General features: G+C 38.2%; 1 protein-coding gene across 1 annotated transcript in view; it reads left to right on the forward strand.

The window, feature by feature from the left end:
• Nucleotides 1–14,504, forward strand: part of AP4E1 (adaptor related protein complex 4 subunit epsilon 1) — a 65,098-nt gene that overhangs the window by 44,346 nt on the left and 6,248 nt on the right. The window contains exons 17-19 of the mRNA XM_013006335.2: nt 4,060–4,183; nt 9,515–9,773; nt 13,722–14,261. Coding sequence (XP_012861789.1) covers nt 4,060–4,183; nt 9,515–9,773; nt 13,722–14,261 — 923 coding nt within the window. The remainder of the gene's footprint in view (nt 1–4,059; nt 4,184–9,514; nt 9,774–13,721; nt 14,262–14,504) is intronic.

A 14,504-nucleotide genomic window follows, 5' to 3' on the forward strand; every position in this document is an offset into this window, starting at 1 on the left:
CTTTTCAAGAGTAATCGGTTTTCTTCCCATTAACTCTATATAGCTTGGCAGTGTGTAGTGGAGCAAAAAAAAAAAAGTAAAGTTCTGATTTACAACTGTGTGCTCTGTGACCCCCACAAATATAAAGGCCTATGATACTAAGGGTATAGAGTGAAAATCTGGAGTCTGGAGCCGAGAAAAGTGATCTATTGCAAATATTTGAGGACCATCAGCTGCCATTATTATAAGCCAGGGACAAGGAGGGAAGGGGAGGTCGCAGAGTGTAAAATTCTTGGCGCTACCTGTTGTTTTTTTCTTAAAATAAGTTAAATACTTGATAGATAGTCCTGGAATTCCCCAGCTGATGGATTCCTCTGCCAAGTATGTTTTGTTCTGTAAAACCATTATCATAATTGGGGGTAAGCTTTTAAAGTAGACTTTTCTCCTTTCCTTCAAAATCTTTCTTTTCTGAATTTCTTGAAAGCAAAAGAGATTTTTTGGTCTTAGAACATCTGTTACATTATAGAAAGGGAAGCTGGCTATGAGATAGAACACAGCAAGCACTCAAAGAATACTTATAGATACATTCTAAAATGTATCTTAGAAATGACTCTTACATAGAATAAGACTTGAAGAAAAATAGTATCAGTTCTGGTACTAGTCTTATATGAGTTTTAAAATAATCTGAGAGTATAATAATTAAAGCAGTCAGTTTTGGGAATGATCCTTAGTAGAAATGATCTTGGGTAGAAAAATGTGAAGTTTATAAAGATAAACATCAGGGCAGTATTTTTAGTTACTGAGAATTGACAAACAGATGGGCTAGAAGGGAACAAAGTTACTACCAATAACTTACTCAAAGAAAGCATTTAGGAATCAATGTGAATTAGTTGATTAAAACATTATTTAGAAATGGTGTAACCCCAAGTTAGAAAACACCAGAAGTAGTAAAGAGAAATAGCAATGTAATTTCTCTTCTACAAAACTATTCCTTTTTGAAAATCAGGCCAGATGTGGTTTATCAGCCACTCAAGGAGTAAATAAATACATTAGAAGTGGACATGGAGAGTCTAGCCAAATGATCCTGCTTTAAAAGAACGTCAGTCTGAGATAAGATAAACAAAAATCAGTTGTCTTTGAGTTATTTTCAGCTCGTGGTGACTGTGGTCTGCAGGATTTCAGTGACTGGGTTTTTGAAAGTAGATTATCAGACCTTTCTTCTGAGGTGTGTCTGAATGAACTTGAGCCTTCAGCCTTTCGGTTAGTAGCCAAGCCTGTTAACGAGTTACCACTCAGAGACTCCCAAGTTAAAGAAGGATGTGCATATAATTAAGGCCTCTGAAAACATGAAGGCTACAAACAGGTTAAATGCTGAATTACTTATCCTCTAAGTAATTTATATGATCTCTCACCTGAATTGCTTCAGTTCCCATATCTAATTAGTCTTTCAGGAACCCTGGCGGTGTAGTGGTTACTCGTTGATAGGAAACCACCAGCTGGTCCATGGGGAAAAGATGGTGCTTTCAAGACTCAGAAACACACAGGGCAGGTGTATCCTGCCCTACAGGATCACTGTGAGTCAGCACTGATGATGGCAGTGAGTGGAGGAGGAATCTTTGTCTCCTGTCTTGTCCTGTCAGATTAGTCTTCTGCTTTGCTACCTAAATGACCTCTCTCAAACAATGCTCTGCTGTGATTCTCCTCCTCTTAAAACCTTTGGTGATACAATAGTATATTACAACAGTCATACACCAAGTCATGTCAGATTTATCCCAGGAATTCAGGCATGGTTCAACATTAGGAAATCAGTATAATACATCTGGACTAAGGGAAAGGACCACACGATCATCTGTGGCTGCAGTAAAAGCACTTCCTTGGTGGAAACCCTAAAGAAAATTAGAATAGAATGGAAACTACTCAATGTGATTTAGGCCATATATAAAAGCCAACAGTCAACATTATACTCAAATGTAAAAAGACCGAGAGTTTTCTCCTTAAAATGAGGAACAAGACCAGTCGCCTCCTATTACCACTGCATTCAGTATTACATTGGAAGTCCTAGCCAGAGCAATAAGACAAAAAGAAATAAAATTTCCATATTGGTTAGATAAAGTAAAATGATCTCTCTTTGTGGATGATAGGATAATTAATATATATATATTCCCAAAGAGTCCACAAGAAAACTTTCAAAACTAATAGTGGAGTTTAGCAAAACTGCAGAGGGCAAAGACAGCAAATGAAAGTCAGTTGGGTTTCTATACACCAGCAATGAGAAATCTGAAAGGATAAGGAAATTGTTTCATTTACAATAGTATCTAATAGAAGAAAATGCTTAAAAATGAATCTAACCCGGGACTTATACAATGCAAACTATAAAACACCACAGAAAGAGATAGATGAAAGGAGACTTATATAAATGAAAAGATGTTCCATGTTCATGGATTGGAAGACTTATTTTATACGCTGTCAATACACCCAAAGTAATCTACAGATTCAACACGGCCCTTATCAAAAATCCAACAGCCTTCTTTCCAGAAAAAGCAGCAAAAGAAGAAAAAAGTTCTCTTACAGGAAGATTTTTCCCTGAAGTCGCTAACAAAAACCATGCATAATTCCATTGGCTAGAACTCAGTGACACGGAGTCTGGGAATGTAGTTTTTCCTGAGTAGTCATGTGTGTACCTCGCTAAGAACCAGGGGGTTTATTACCTGGGAAGAAGCGAAGCATGGATACTGGAGAAGGCAATAGCCCACCACAATAGCAATGTGGATTTTCATGGTTCTGATAGAATTTGAGTTCTGCAGCTTTATAGTAATCTGACCTTGAGTAAACCTTGTACTTTGTCAGTAGGGCTAGCTCACACGCAATTGAAAAAGTACCTTAGAGTATTTTATTAACTCACCAAATAGTTTTGCATGAGAGCAACAACTTTTTGGTAGGCAGGGTTTACCAGTTCTCCTTCCCAATTGAAGTTTCTCTTTTCTCCGGGAGATCAAAAGAAAGTGAGGATGTTAGTTTATTATGCCAACCTGGCCAATAAACACATGTGAGGTTAATTGAAGAGGGGAGGGATAAATGGCTCGGTGAGCCTAGCCTTTCTAGTTCTTGGGTCTCTTGCTTTGTGATGGTCGGACCAGGGTGCAGCTGCCTTAGCCAGTTCCCTGCTTTAGCTGGCAAGGCTCACTTCCTGCAAGACATCCCTGAGGAGAAGCCACATGGACCAACCCCAGTGCAGCCCTGGGTGCTGGAGCACCCATGTGGAGACTCCCTGCCAGCGCTGAGATGCTTATACATTCACTGATTCAGCTTTCCTCCTGCAGTCAGCGTCACAGTGTGTGTTTTGTGAGATGGAGGAGGACTTCGTGGATTGGTGTTGGACATATGAGTTAATGTTGGACTTGTGGGCTTGGGCAGCACTGGGTTGGGATGTTTTCTTGATGCACCCTTAACCTTTATGTAAAACGCTCTCTTATACACATGCGTTTCTGTGGGTTTGTTTCTCTAAAGTACCCAGACTAACACAGAAAGGAAGGATAGTTTGTTTTGGTCACTTAGCAGAATGAAGATTTATAGTAGCATTCAGTGAGTGGTAGCTGCCTTATTATTACTATAGTTAGTCCCTAGGTTAAGAAATCTGCTTTGTGTTAACTGTTACTTGCTTTTTAACTGTTACTTGCATTTTAATGTGAATGTACCTTCATTTTGCAATGGTGGGACCAACTTACAGCAATAAATTCATCAGTTGCCTTCACTTGCTGCACATGCAGCTTTTAAATAATTGAAAAGGCATCAGATCCTTTTCTTGCACAAAAGTATAAGTAAATAATTATATATATCTCTTCTAAATTACCTGCAAGTCTGACTTACAGACACAGCAAGGGACAGATCTCGTTCGTACTGCAGGGTGCTGCCTGTACTATTAATATTTGATTGTGTAATTTCCAAACTGCCAGTTTAAAAATTGTCATTGGGCTTGAGTGTTCGAGTACCTTTGATCATTTTTCTCCTCTCCCCTCTCCCATACACATAAGGTTTGCTTTGCTTTAAATGTGAAATTCTGTTATTGTTTTAAAATTCTAGTTCTCAATTTTGAACCATATGGACTCTCCTTTTCTTCATCTGGTTTCACCGGACGACAGTCTCCTGCTGGCATTTCTCTTGGTTCAGATGCATCTGGGAATAGTGCGGAGACAGGGCTGAAAGAGTAAGTTCTTTTCTTATTCAACTTGAGAATATGTGAGTGCTTAAATGTCTTCGGCATTCCAGTTGCCTTCTGCATTGATTCATCATCATCATGTACCTGTTTTATGGTGACACCCAAGAAGCTTATTATTTCAGTAATTTTCATGTAAATTTCAAAGAAAAGGTACATTTATGACAATGTGTTTTAAGATGATGACTCTAAGGATCGTTGAAAGCTAAATTCTGTATGGGCCAATTATTTTCTCTTTATTTCTCTAAAGGTTTTTGTGTTATACTGTATATCCCTGTGGTTTAAGTGCTTATCTTCCAAGAGAGTACCAAATGTGTACAAGTATTACATGTAATAATAAAATAATAACACATTTGTTATTCTGATAAATACTTAGAACCATTTCAGTGCAAGATGGACAGACACAGAAGTGAACATAAGATAATTGCTTTACCTGAAGAATCTGTAGTCTTTGCTCAAAATGCTTTTGGAGTCTCTTTCCAAACATGTTGGAAATGGGTGATACATTTGTCTAAATGTCTTACATGGAGCCACGTATTCATCTACTGAAGATAGATTTTGTTTTTAGAGTATAATTAAATGGTCTTTAGAAACACAATAACATTTTAAAAATGTGATAGTATATGTGAAATGCCTGTACAAATCAGTGAACAGTAATTGATAAGTGGTAGCTACTATTGTTAGGGGAAAATCTCATTATCATTACCTAGAAATTAAGTTAAATTTACCAAATAAAATTAGTGATAAATCTGGATAATTTTCATCAAAATTCTAATGTGACAATAAAAAATATATCTTTGTTGTCTCTGAAAAGTTAGAAAATGTTAAACATTTTTGGAGAAAAACGAACTCCCCAAATTGACAACTTTTAAAGGTAACGTTTGTATTTTGAGATATTGTGTATTTATTAAGTCAGTCACCTATTTTATGTTCATTTTTTTATTTGTCAGTCTTCCTGTGACATGGCTATAAAAAGTAGATTTCAGAATGATACAAATAGACTGTTAAGAATATTGAATGTTATATTGAATGAATTAATCTATATTCAAATAACTTCCTAATTTTTCCCCTGCTCTGTTGGCACTAATATTTTCTTTCTCAGGCATTTAATGTTGCTATGTAAACATGGGGAGCAGATAGTTTTATGACAGATGATGGTGGAGCTGATAGCCATTACAGGTCCTTACCTGGGCGTAGAGGGGCGGCAGGAACCTTTCAAACCTAACAAAGGACTTACATAGTTCCTTTCACTTGTGTAACAGCTGACAGCATCTGCCTTTTCAGTCCTGAATTAGTATTGAGGGGCGGGTGGGGCGGCGGGCTTGGTTAGGACCCTGCAAATCTTACATATATATTTACCACCCTCAAAGAAATTGCATTTGACATAGTTGGGATTACTAGAGTCGAATTAAGGCACATTTCTAATGTTTTGAAAGGTTCTTGGTCAGAACCTACATCTGTGTTTTAATGGTCTGATTAAAACCAGTACAAAAGCACATCATATAAAAACCATGTATTATATAACAGTGTTGTTAGACTCCAGACAGATGACTCATGTTTAAAAAAAATCCTGTTAAGATATATTTTAAGTCATAAAGATGTATAATTTGTTAATCAAATGGTCTTCTACTCCCTTATATATTTCTCTGCTTTTTAGACAAATTCATGTCTTGAAATGGGCAGGTATGTAGGTGAAGTTAGCCAGAAGTAAGTTTTAAAACAGCTGAAGAATCTGTGGACTTCTTTCCCCACCATTCTCATTATGCGTGTTGGGAGGTAGTTTCCCTGGGAAGCACATTCTGAGATGGAATTTAGCATGTGAACTATTAAGGCGTGTCCCTGGAATCAACACATGTAGAAAGAAGGGAGAGAAAGCAGATTTGGGCAGAGGGAGAAATCAATGCATTCCATACTGCCCTATCAGTAACCATTGCTATCCCCTTCGGGAGCTCCCAAGCTAAAATGGCCATTCCAAATTGGCCCGAGTCCTGAGTGGGCCCAATATGGGTGGCCAGGACTTGTGTTTCTGTCGATCAGTCATTGGGTATGGACCGCCCTGGGAAGGGCCTTGGTCTCGGACTAGATCTTTCTGGGCAGGTCAAGCATTCTCCGAGAGGCTGAGAACACTGTCAGCTGACAGCACTCCCAGCAGCTGCAGCTGCAGCAAGCCCTCCACTGGAGGACCGCAGTGTTCACCGCTCATCTCTTCATGTTAAACTAGTACTTGAACTAGTTATTAAGCAGACTTGTTTGGGGATTTGCTCCCTTTCTTTAAAAAAAAGTAAGGACAAAAGAGAGAAAACAGCATATGTTTTTGGTTAAAGGGGCTATAGAGAGAGTATCCTGCTGTGTGTATTCGTGTCCATGAATACTCTCAAATTTGCGGCTTTTGAGCATCCTAGAGAAAGAAGCTGGTTTTAGTGCATCCCAGTTGCACTTTTGGATCTGCTCATGGCGGCAAGAACTGCCAATTTTCTTCTAGGGAGTTTATTAAATAGCTAACAGATTTTTGTTGCTGTTGTCATTTGTTTTATCTTTTTAATTAAAAAAAAAAAAGCCCATTTAATTGTTCTTGAGAGGATGGAGGAAAAGAAAGATATTTGTAAAGGTATACCCAGCAGTAAAAATCATTTAGGAGGAAGAACCAGGTTCCTTTATTAATTATTAATGTTTATTAATTACATTTTAACATTACATTAATTACATTCTTTATTAATGTTTAGATTTTTCTTTATCCTTTTATGCACTAGGTTGTATTAGTTCTCACTTAAAAAGTAAAACTATTTTGTTGTTGTTTATGATATACTATAGAAAATTGAATTGATATTCCTATTCAACAAATTGGATCGAAATAATACTCAGTGCAAATGCTTCTGAGTCTTCTTTGTAAATTCATTTATCATCTATCTCATAGCACAACATTTTTAAATGTTGTTTTAGAGCACGACAAAGGTGCTTAACTGAGCCTCGTGCCGTGGGCACATCGCTCTCATGGAGACGGTAGAGGGAGTCTGACTGCTTCATCCTGCACGTAGGGCTGTATTAGTCACTCTGCATTCAGTACTGTCATTTTTTGAAAACTATAAATGAGTCCAAAATCTAAATTTGGCCCTGGACTTTTTGCCTAGTAAAAGCTTTATCATAGGCACCTGAGCAGGACACCTCTCAATCATTATGTTAATTCTTCTTCAAGTTAAGTATTAAAATTTTCCAACCTTTATGCTTTTTCCTAAAATTTTTTTTTATATAAAGCAAACTTCATATTTTTAATAAAAGTATGCTAGTAATACTTGAGAAAATGTAGCTGGTGCTAAGCTTTTAAAAACCTTTGGATTAAAAGTAATTTTATACATAGGAGTTCATTTCAACAGTTTTTGGCTTTCAACAGGAATTTCTTTCCTGAATTTGTGTTGCTTTAATGTTCTCATTGGGTGGTTATAGCTAAGAAACTGTTAGAGTCATTCCTGATGTTTAGCCCATCAGATTTAAAGAGAAAGTAACTTTGAAAAATCAATGGGGGAAAGGAACTGATTTGCTGCAGTTCTGTTTTTATGTAACTTCTTCAAGCAGTTAAGTGAAAATTAAATGATTGGGAATTTTACTCAGTCTAGAGTTCTACTTTAAATTCTTTGGATGGAGTTGGGGGCAGGAGATGTGAAGGAAGGTTCTCAATAATGAAAATATAATCTAGCGATCTAGATTTTACTTCTAGCCTGTAGAATATAACATGAAAGCTATTTTTAAAGGCAATAGTGTACGATTTATAGGGGGCTGTGGAGCACAGTGGGATCCCCAAATCCACTGTGCAGATTAGGCCTCTGACAGGTCCTCTCTGAACACACTGGAGGGACTCAAATAGCATTGCTTACCAGACAGAGATTTTTGTGAACCTGATTATGGTGGATGGAATTATGGAATAACGTGGTACCTGGTCATTTGACCTCCCTCGACTCATTCTGGATTTGTTCTATATATATGTGTATATATATATCTATTTGTGCTTGTTTCTCGACAGATTTTCTCCTTGGCTTATTATTATTATATATGTATACTGTTTTCATTTTCTTTTGTTTCCTTGTTTATGAAACACGGAAGGTACAGGGAGTTGGGGGGGAGGGTATTTGAAGAGCAACTAATGAACACGGGATGGGAAAGGTGCACTATAACTGGTGATATCCAGGTTGGGGGGGGGCACCTAAAAGAAACTGGAATTTTTTTTTCTTAAAACTATGTATTTAATTTTTTTTACAAAATAACCTTATCACCCTCAAAGTACGCTCCATTACACTCAATACATTTGTCAAATCTGCAATTCCATTCTAGGAAACATTTTTCAGATTCATCTCTTTAGATGACTGACAGTATTTCCCTTGGTTTTTTTTTTGTTGTTTTTTTTTTATTTCCCTTGTTTTTTTCCTTCACCTCTTCTAAGTAATCAAATTGCTGTCCTTTCATGCCCCTCTGCATTTGCATAAACAAAAAGAAGTTACAAGGAAAGAGGTAAAGTGACTCAGGTGTGTGGAACAAGAGAGGCATGCTGTTTTTGCCAAAAACTGGCTCACTGAGATGGCTTTGTGAGTTGGTACATTGTCACGGTGGCAAAGCCGCTAGTCCCGTCTGCCACAAATCGGGCCTTTTTTGTCACTCGCTTTACGCAATCTTTGAACTTCTAAATAGAACGCTTGGTTAATAGTCTGACCTGGTGGACTGAACTCCAGATGCACCGAGTCAATATTTGCATCTGTTCGGGAAGCTGAGGGACGTCCAGAACAAGGCTTGCCATCGATCGGCATTTCACCTTTTATGAAAGGAGAAAGCCACTTATGCACTTGAGTTTTTCTCATAGCACTGTCCTTGTAAGCTGTGTTCAACATTATAACCATTTCTGCAGCATTTTTCCTGAGTAGGAAACAAAATTTCACAGCTGCATACTGTTCTCTTAAATTGGCCATCACAAAAAACGAGGTTCGAGTGAAACTGTACAAAAAAATTCACTGTGACCAGAGAGAACCTTCCTAGGAGACACCACTGGGTGCACTAACTCAGATTGAGTGGGAAAATGCATACTATGAAAGCTCCACTCTGCCCAGCACAATTCTGGGTTTTTTGGAAGTATCTCCTGGTAGCTATAACTGTTTTTAAATATGAGTGAACTATAGATATATGTGGGTGAATTATGGTTCAATAAAACAATTGAAAACATTTCAAAAAATAAAACAGCAACAAATAAATGCAATGGTATGTTTTTTTTTGGGGGGGGGTGTTCAAGAAGAAAATGATTTAAAATTAAATTGATGAGATTTTTATCAACAATCTCCTTAGGACAAATAGCTTGAAGCTGGAAGGTATAAAGAAGCTGTGGGGAAAAGAGGGTTATCTTCCCAAGAAGGAGAGCACAACCAGGGATGGCGTGGACGCTCTGCCTCTTCCCCAGGAGACTGCAGCCCTGGAGAATGTAGACCAGCCGGTCACAAAAAAGGATCCACCTCCAGCACTAACCCCGTCCAGGGAGGAGAAAGAAAAGCAGCTGCTGGCATCGTCGTTGTTTGTTGGTCTAGGTTCAGAAAGCACCATCAATTTGGTAAGTCGTAAGTTACATCCATCTCTATTTCTCGGCTCCCTGTTTTATAGATATATAAAGGTTCTATGAAAGGCCCTGGCTATCCTTTGTATAAGGAACCCAGGTGGTGCAATAGTTAGGCACTGAGATGCCATCCAGTAAGCCAGCAGTTCAAACCCACCAGCTGCTCCCTGGGAGAAAAGACCTGCAATTGGCTCCCATAAAGATTTCAGCCTAGGAAACCCAATCTGGCAATTCTGCCCTCTCTTGCAGGGTGCCATGAGTTGAAATGGACTCAACTGCTGACAGCAGCGCTGTCATCTACATGTGGTGGGAATGAATTCTCAAGCTCTGACTATTTATTATCTTCCAAGCTCCTGTCACTGATGACCACTGAAGCAGAAAATCGAATTGACTCATTGTAGTCAGTCCATTCAGAGGGCGGCAAAGGATATAGGGTTTAAAGTACAAATCATGACCCAAGTACTCAATCGTGGGTACATGAAACAGCTTCTAAAGAGAAAGGGTCTTGAGGGGAATATTCTCGGTAATTATAGTTAAAAACTATTGGTGATGTTTGTAGGAAAAGGATGAGTCCTGGTGGCTCAGTGGGTTAAGTATTGGGTTGCCAAGCAATTTGGACCTACCAGCTCCTCTCTGGGAGAAAGATCAGACAGTCTGTTCCTATAAATAACTATATAGCCTCTTAAACTATAGGACACTGCTGCTGGAAAAACTTAAATAGCTACATAAATGGGTACACACACACAATGTTCATGGACTGAAAGTTAACATTTGATAAATATGTCAATTCTTCTGAATTCCATCAATAGATTCAATACAAACCCTGTCAAAATCCCAGCAGGCTGTCTGCTAGAAATTGACAAGCTTATCCTGAAGAAAAGACGATACAGATAGAACATCCAATCAGTCCCAATCCTGTTGTTTAGCCCTAGTAACAGGAAAAGTTGGGGTTGGGGAGTGAGAAGTTAAGTGCGAATTTTACATAATCACTTGCTTCTCCTGCTTGGTGCTGAGACTGTTCAAATCACCTGATCCTCAAAGAACACAGGAAATACATGAAATAAAGGGATATCAATTCCATCTTTAAAATTGTTTTTCTAGGAACAGCTGAGGAGAAGAAGAAAAAAAAAACCTACATTATGGAATAGCCCAAAAGGCTCAGCATTATTTAAATAAAAAATAAATCTTAAAAATGTGTGATTTCATGCCCACAACAATAACAAAAAAATTGATACTAATCTCTGAAATCTCATGATTCTAGCAATGCACTTTGTTAAAAAGATTCACAAATCAACGCTCCACATCCTCGGTGTCACCTGACCTTGGTGTCACCTGACCGACAACTGAGAACTTGCACCATCAGTGCCTGAGCATATGCTGGCACCCTCTCATCAGTCCTTCTAACAGTTAAAAGATCCAAGATCAGTCACTTTGCTGCTAAGCTTCAAATATCAACTGAGCTAGCATTAAGATATATTATTACTTTTAGGGTCAATGTGTTTTTTCTTAGTGTGTTAAGTCTGACGGTGACCCAAGCCATAGAATTTTTAATCACCTCAAATGCAGGTGCAAGTTTGAGAATGAATAAGACCACAGAATTGAAGCATTTGAATTAAAATGTTGGCAAAGAAAATTGATGATGTCGTTGCTTTTTATAGTCTTATTTCTCTGCTGAGCTTTTGGTTACTTTACTGTTTTCCTTTTGGTGAATTAAAATCTAAAATCCATATTTGGGTCTTAGATGGCTATTTAGAAGCATTTTAAGATTCCATATGTTACTCCATTAGGATATGGATCATGATTTTTGTGAGCTATGCCAGTCTCTTATAAGACCATGATCCTTAAGCTTCCAACCCCAGAAAACCAATTTTAGGTGGTTGCCTATATCTGAGAAGTATCAATATTTGTGTCTTCAGTGAGTATATGCGGCTGCACTCATGCATTTATATTTACACATACCTATAGGTATTTCTCTACTGTCAGTTTGTCGTGCTCTGGTGGCTTATGTGTTGCCCGTATACTAGATGCCACCAGTATTTAAAATACCAGCAGGGTCACACAGGGTGGTCAACGGAGCTTCCAAACTCAGACTGGGAGGGTTAAGATCTACTCCCCACCCCCAACTCCCCCAAAATCACTGGCCACTGAAAACCGTACAAATTGCCGTTGAATGCTGTCTGATGTAGTACCAGAAGATAAGCCTCTCAGATTGGAAGGCACTCTAGATACCACTGCGGAAGAGCTGCCTCATTGAAGTCAACCATAGTGAGATAGATGGAGTGAGATTCATTTGCTGATGTGGCACAGCTTGAGAAGAAACAGCTGCAGACATCCATTAATACTTGCAATGTGGACTGTACAAAGTATGAAACTGGGAAATTATAGAAGTTATCAAAAGTGAAATAGAATCCATAAAGATTTTCTCATTAGGAGGCTGGCAGTCTGAATGCAGGGCACTGGCTCAAGGGGGATGCAAGATCCTTGTTGATTGTAGCATCTACATCTGTGCATCTGGTGTGCCTTGACACCAATCTTTCCCTAGGTCTCAGAGATTCTCAGCATAAAGACCCCAGGTCTCTTGTGTCTCTTGAGACTTGACACATTCGGTTATTTTGTCCGTTAGTCAATTGATTCTATCTTCTATCTGTTCTACTCTATTGTGTGTTTCTGTTGCTTTTTCTAGCATAGTCTGAAAATTATCAACGTTTCTGTGGGAAAGTTTTCCTCATCTTTGTGTTTTGGTTTTGATTGATCCCTCTCATGATTTTGTGTTTTACTATTTTTTTTGAACCTTGCCATTTTCCCTCCCCTCCCCTTCCCGCCCTCCCTCCTTCCCTTCTCCCCTTTCTTTTTCCACTCTGTTGTCATCGCTCCGAAGGCTTGCTGTCCATGTAGTTCTTTCTGTCTTGGGCCTCAGTGAGAATCAACAGCATTGTCTCAGCAGTGCCACAGTCTTGCTTCACCCCTCCCAGTTGCATAGCTCATGAATTACCACTGCCAGTCTGTACCACTTAAAATATCAGACTACAGCTTCCACAGATTAGCTGCCTTTCTATGTTCCCTGTTTGGGGTATTGCCCAGACCGTCCCTAACAGCTGTGAGGGGCAAGTGATCCTTTGTGTTAATGGGCAGGTTCCTGCAGCTTCTGTGCCCTCTCTGCCCCCTCCCCCCCACCCCCCTTGCTTCTGGACTCAGAGAGTTCTGGAATCTGCCTGTTGGTTTTCACTCCTTTGTCTTTTTGGTCTACTCTGCCCTTCCTTAAATATTCCTATGTTATGAATATTTTCACTTAGTTCAAAATAATTTCTCATATCCTTTGTAATTTTGGGGGGGTGCTATGGATTATTTGTGGTGTGTTTTTCAATTTTAAGTATTTGGGAGGCTCTATTTTATCAATTTTTCTTACCTACCAATTGATCACATGCCATGAAATCACGATTATTACAGATTATTGAACTGAACTTTGGGCTATTTTGTGTATTTTAGACTTTCTTACACTTCTACAGGACAATTTTAGAAACCAAAAAAAGTGACTATTTTGTTGTAAATGTGTATATATATATATATTTGTAGTACAACTTTTATGATTTCAGCATTTTTTTCAGGTGTACGGTTTAGGTTTATCACTATTTTAAAGTTGTGTGATCTAAATTTTGAAATTCAAGAGGCTTTTTTGAATTGTTCACAATTGACTTTTTTACTTTATTTCTGTTTCTGATTTCATGTGTTTTTAAAGAGAAAGCAAATTTAGCTAGTGATGCAAAGTAATGTACTGTCAGGGTTTCAGGGGTTATATTTTTGTCTACTTATTTGTTAAGTTTTACCTCATAGATAGAACCTTAAGTTAGTACATTACTCATTTGAAACTATAGAAGAATATTTAAAACTTAGGCTCAGTAAACTGATTTATTTTTATAATATTATTGTTATGTTTTATTTTTACAGCTGGGAAAAGCAGATACAGTATGTCACAAATTCAGAAGGAAATCAAAAACTAAGGAAACAAAAAGTGGAGAACCAACCAGTGCTCATCCTAATTCTTTGTCAAATGCGTCATATGAAGAGGATTATTATTTGGATACTTTACAGGATATAGGAGACAAAGAGTTAAAGAAAATTTCCCTTGATTCAGAGCTTTTAGATTCTGAGTCATTCACAGAACTGCATATGGTTGAAAAACCCTCAGATTGCAACCTGCCCAGGCCTTCTTTATTTGCTGATAACAACTTGGAAATTTTTCACCCTTCTCAGTCTCCTGGAGCCTCGGTTGCTAATGAAGTGTCTTTAGCTGCTGCTTTGTTGGAAGACCCTACTGAGCACATGCACTCACCTGTTATAGAAGTCTGTAGTAATGAAACCATATCAGCTTCCTCCTACAAAATTTGGAAGGATGATTGTTTATTGATGGTCTGGTCAGTTACGAATAAGAGTGGCTCAGAATTAAAAAGTGCTAACGTAGAAATTGCTCCTACAGAAAAATTCAAGGTAAGATAATGAATGATTCAGCTTTTCTACCTTAAATGGACAGTGCTTAGTGTTTCTGCTGCAAAAAAATTATTCCACACTTTTTCTTATTTGACACGTGTTTATTATACTCTAAGTAGGGGAGAGTTGTTCAAAAGAGACAAAGAGGGCTACACATGATAAAGAGATAGACGTGACCACGGTTGTATTGGGAGAGGCCATAGAGGAGCGGGAGCTGTGATAGAACACAGTGAGGTAGGGTGT

This window comes from Echinops telfairi, unplaced genomic scaffold (assembly GCF_000313985.2).
Source record: "Echinops telfairi isolate 266 unplaced genomic scaffold, ASM31398v2 ScPeMD7_8;HRSCAF=38, whole genome shotgun sequence".
Classification (NCBI taxonomy): Eukaryota; Metazoa; Chordata; class Mammalia; order Afrosoricida; family Tenrecidae; genus Echinops; species Echinops telfairi.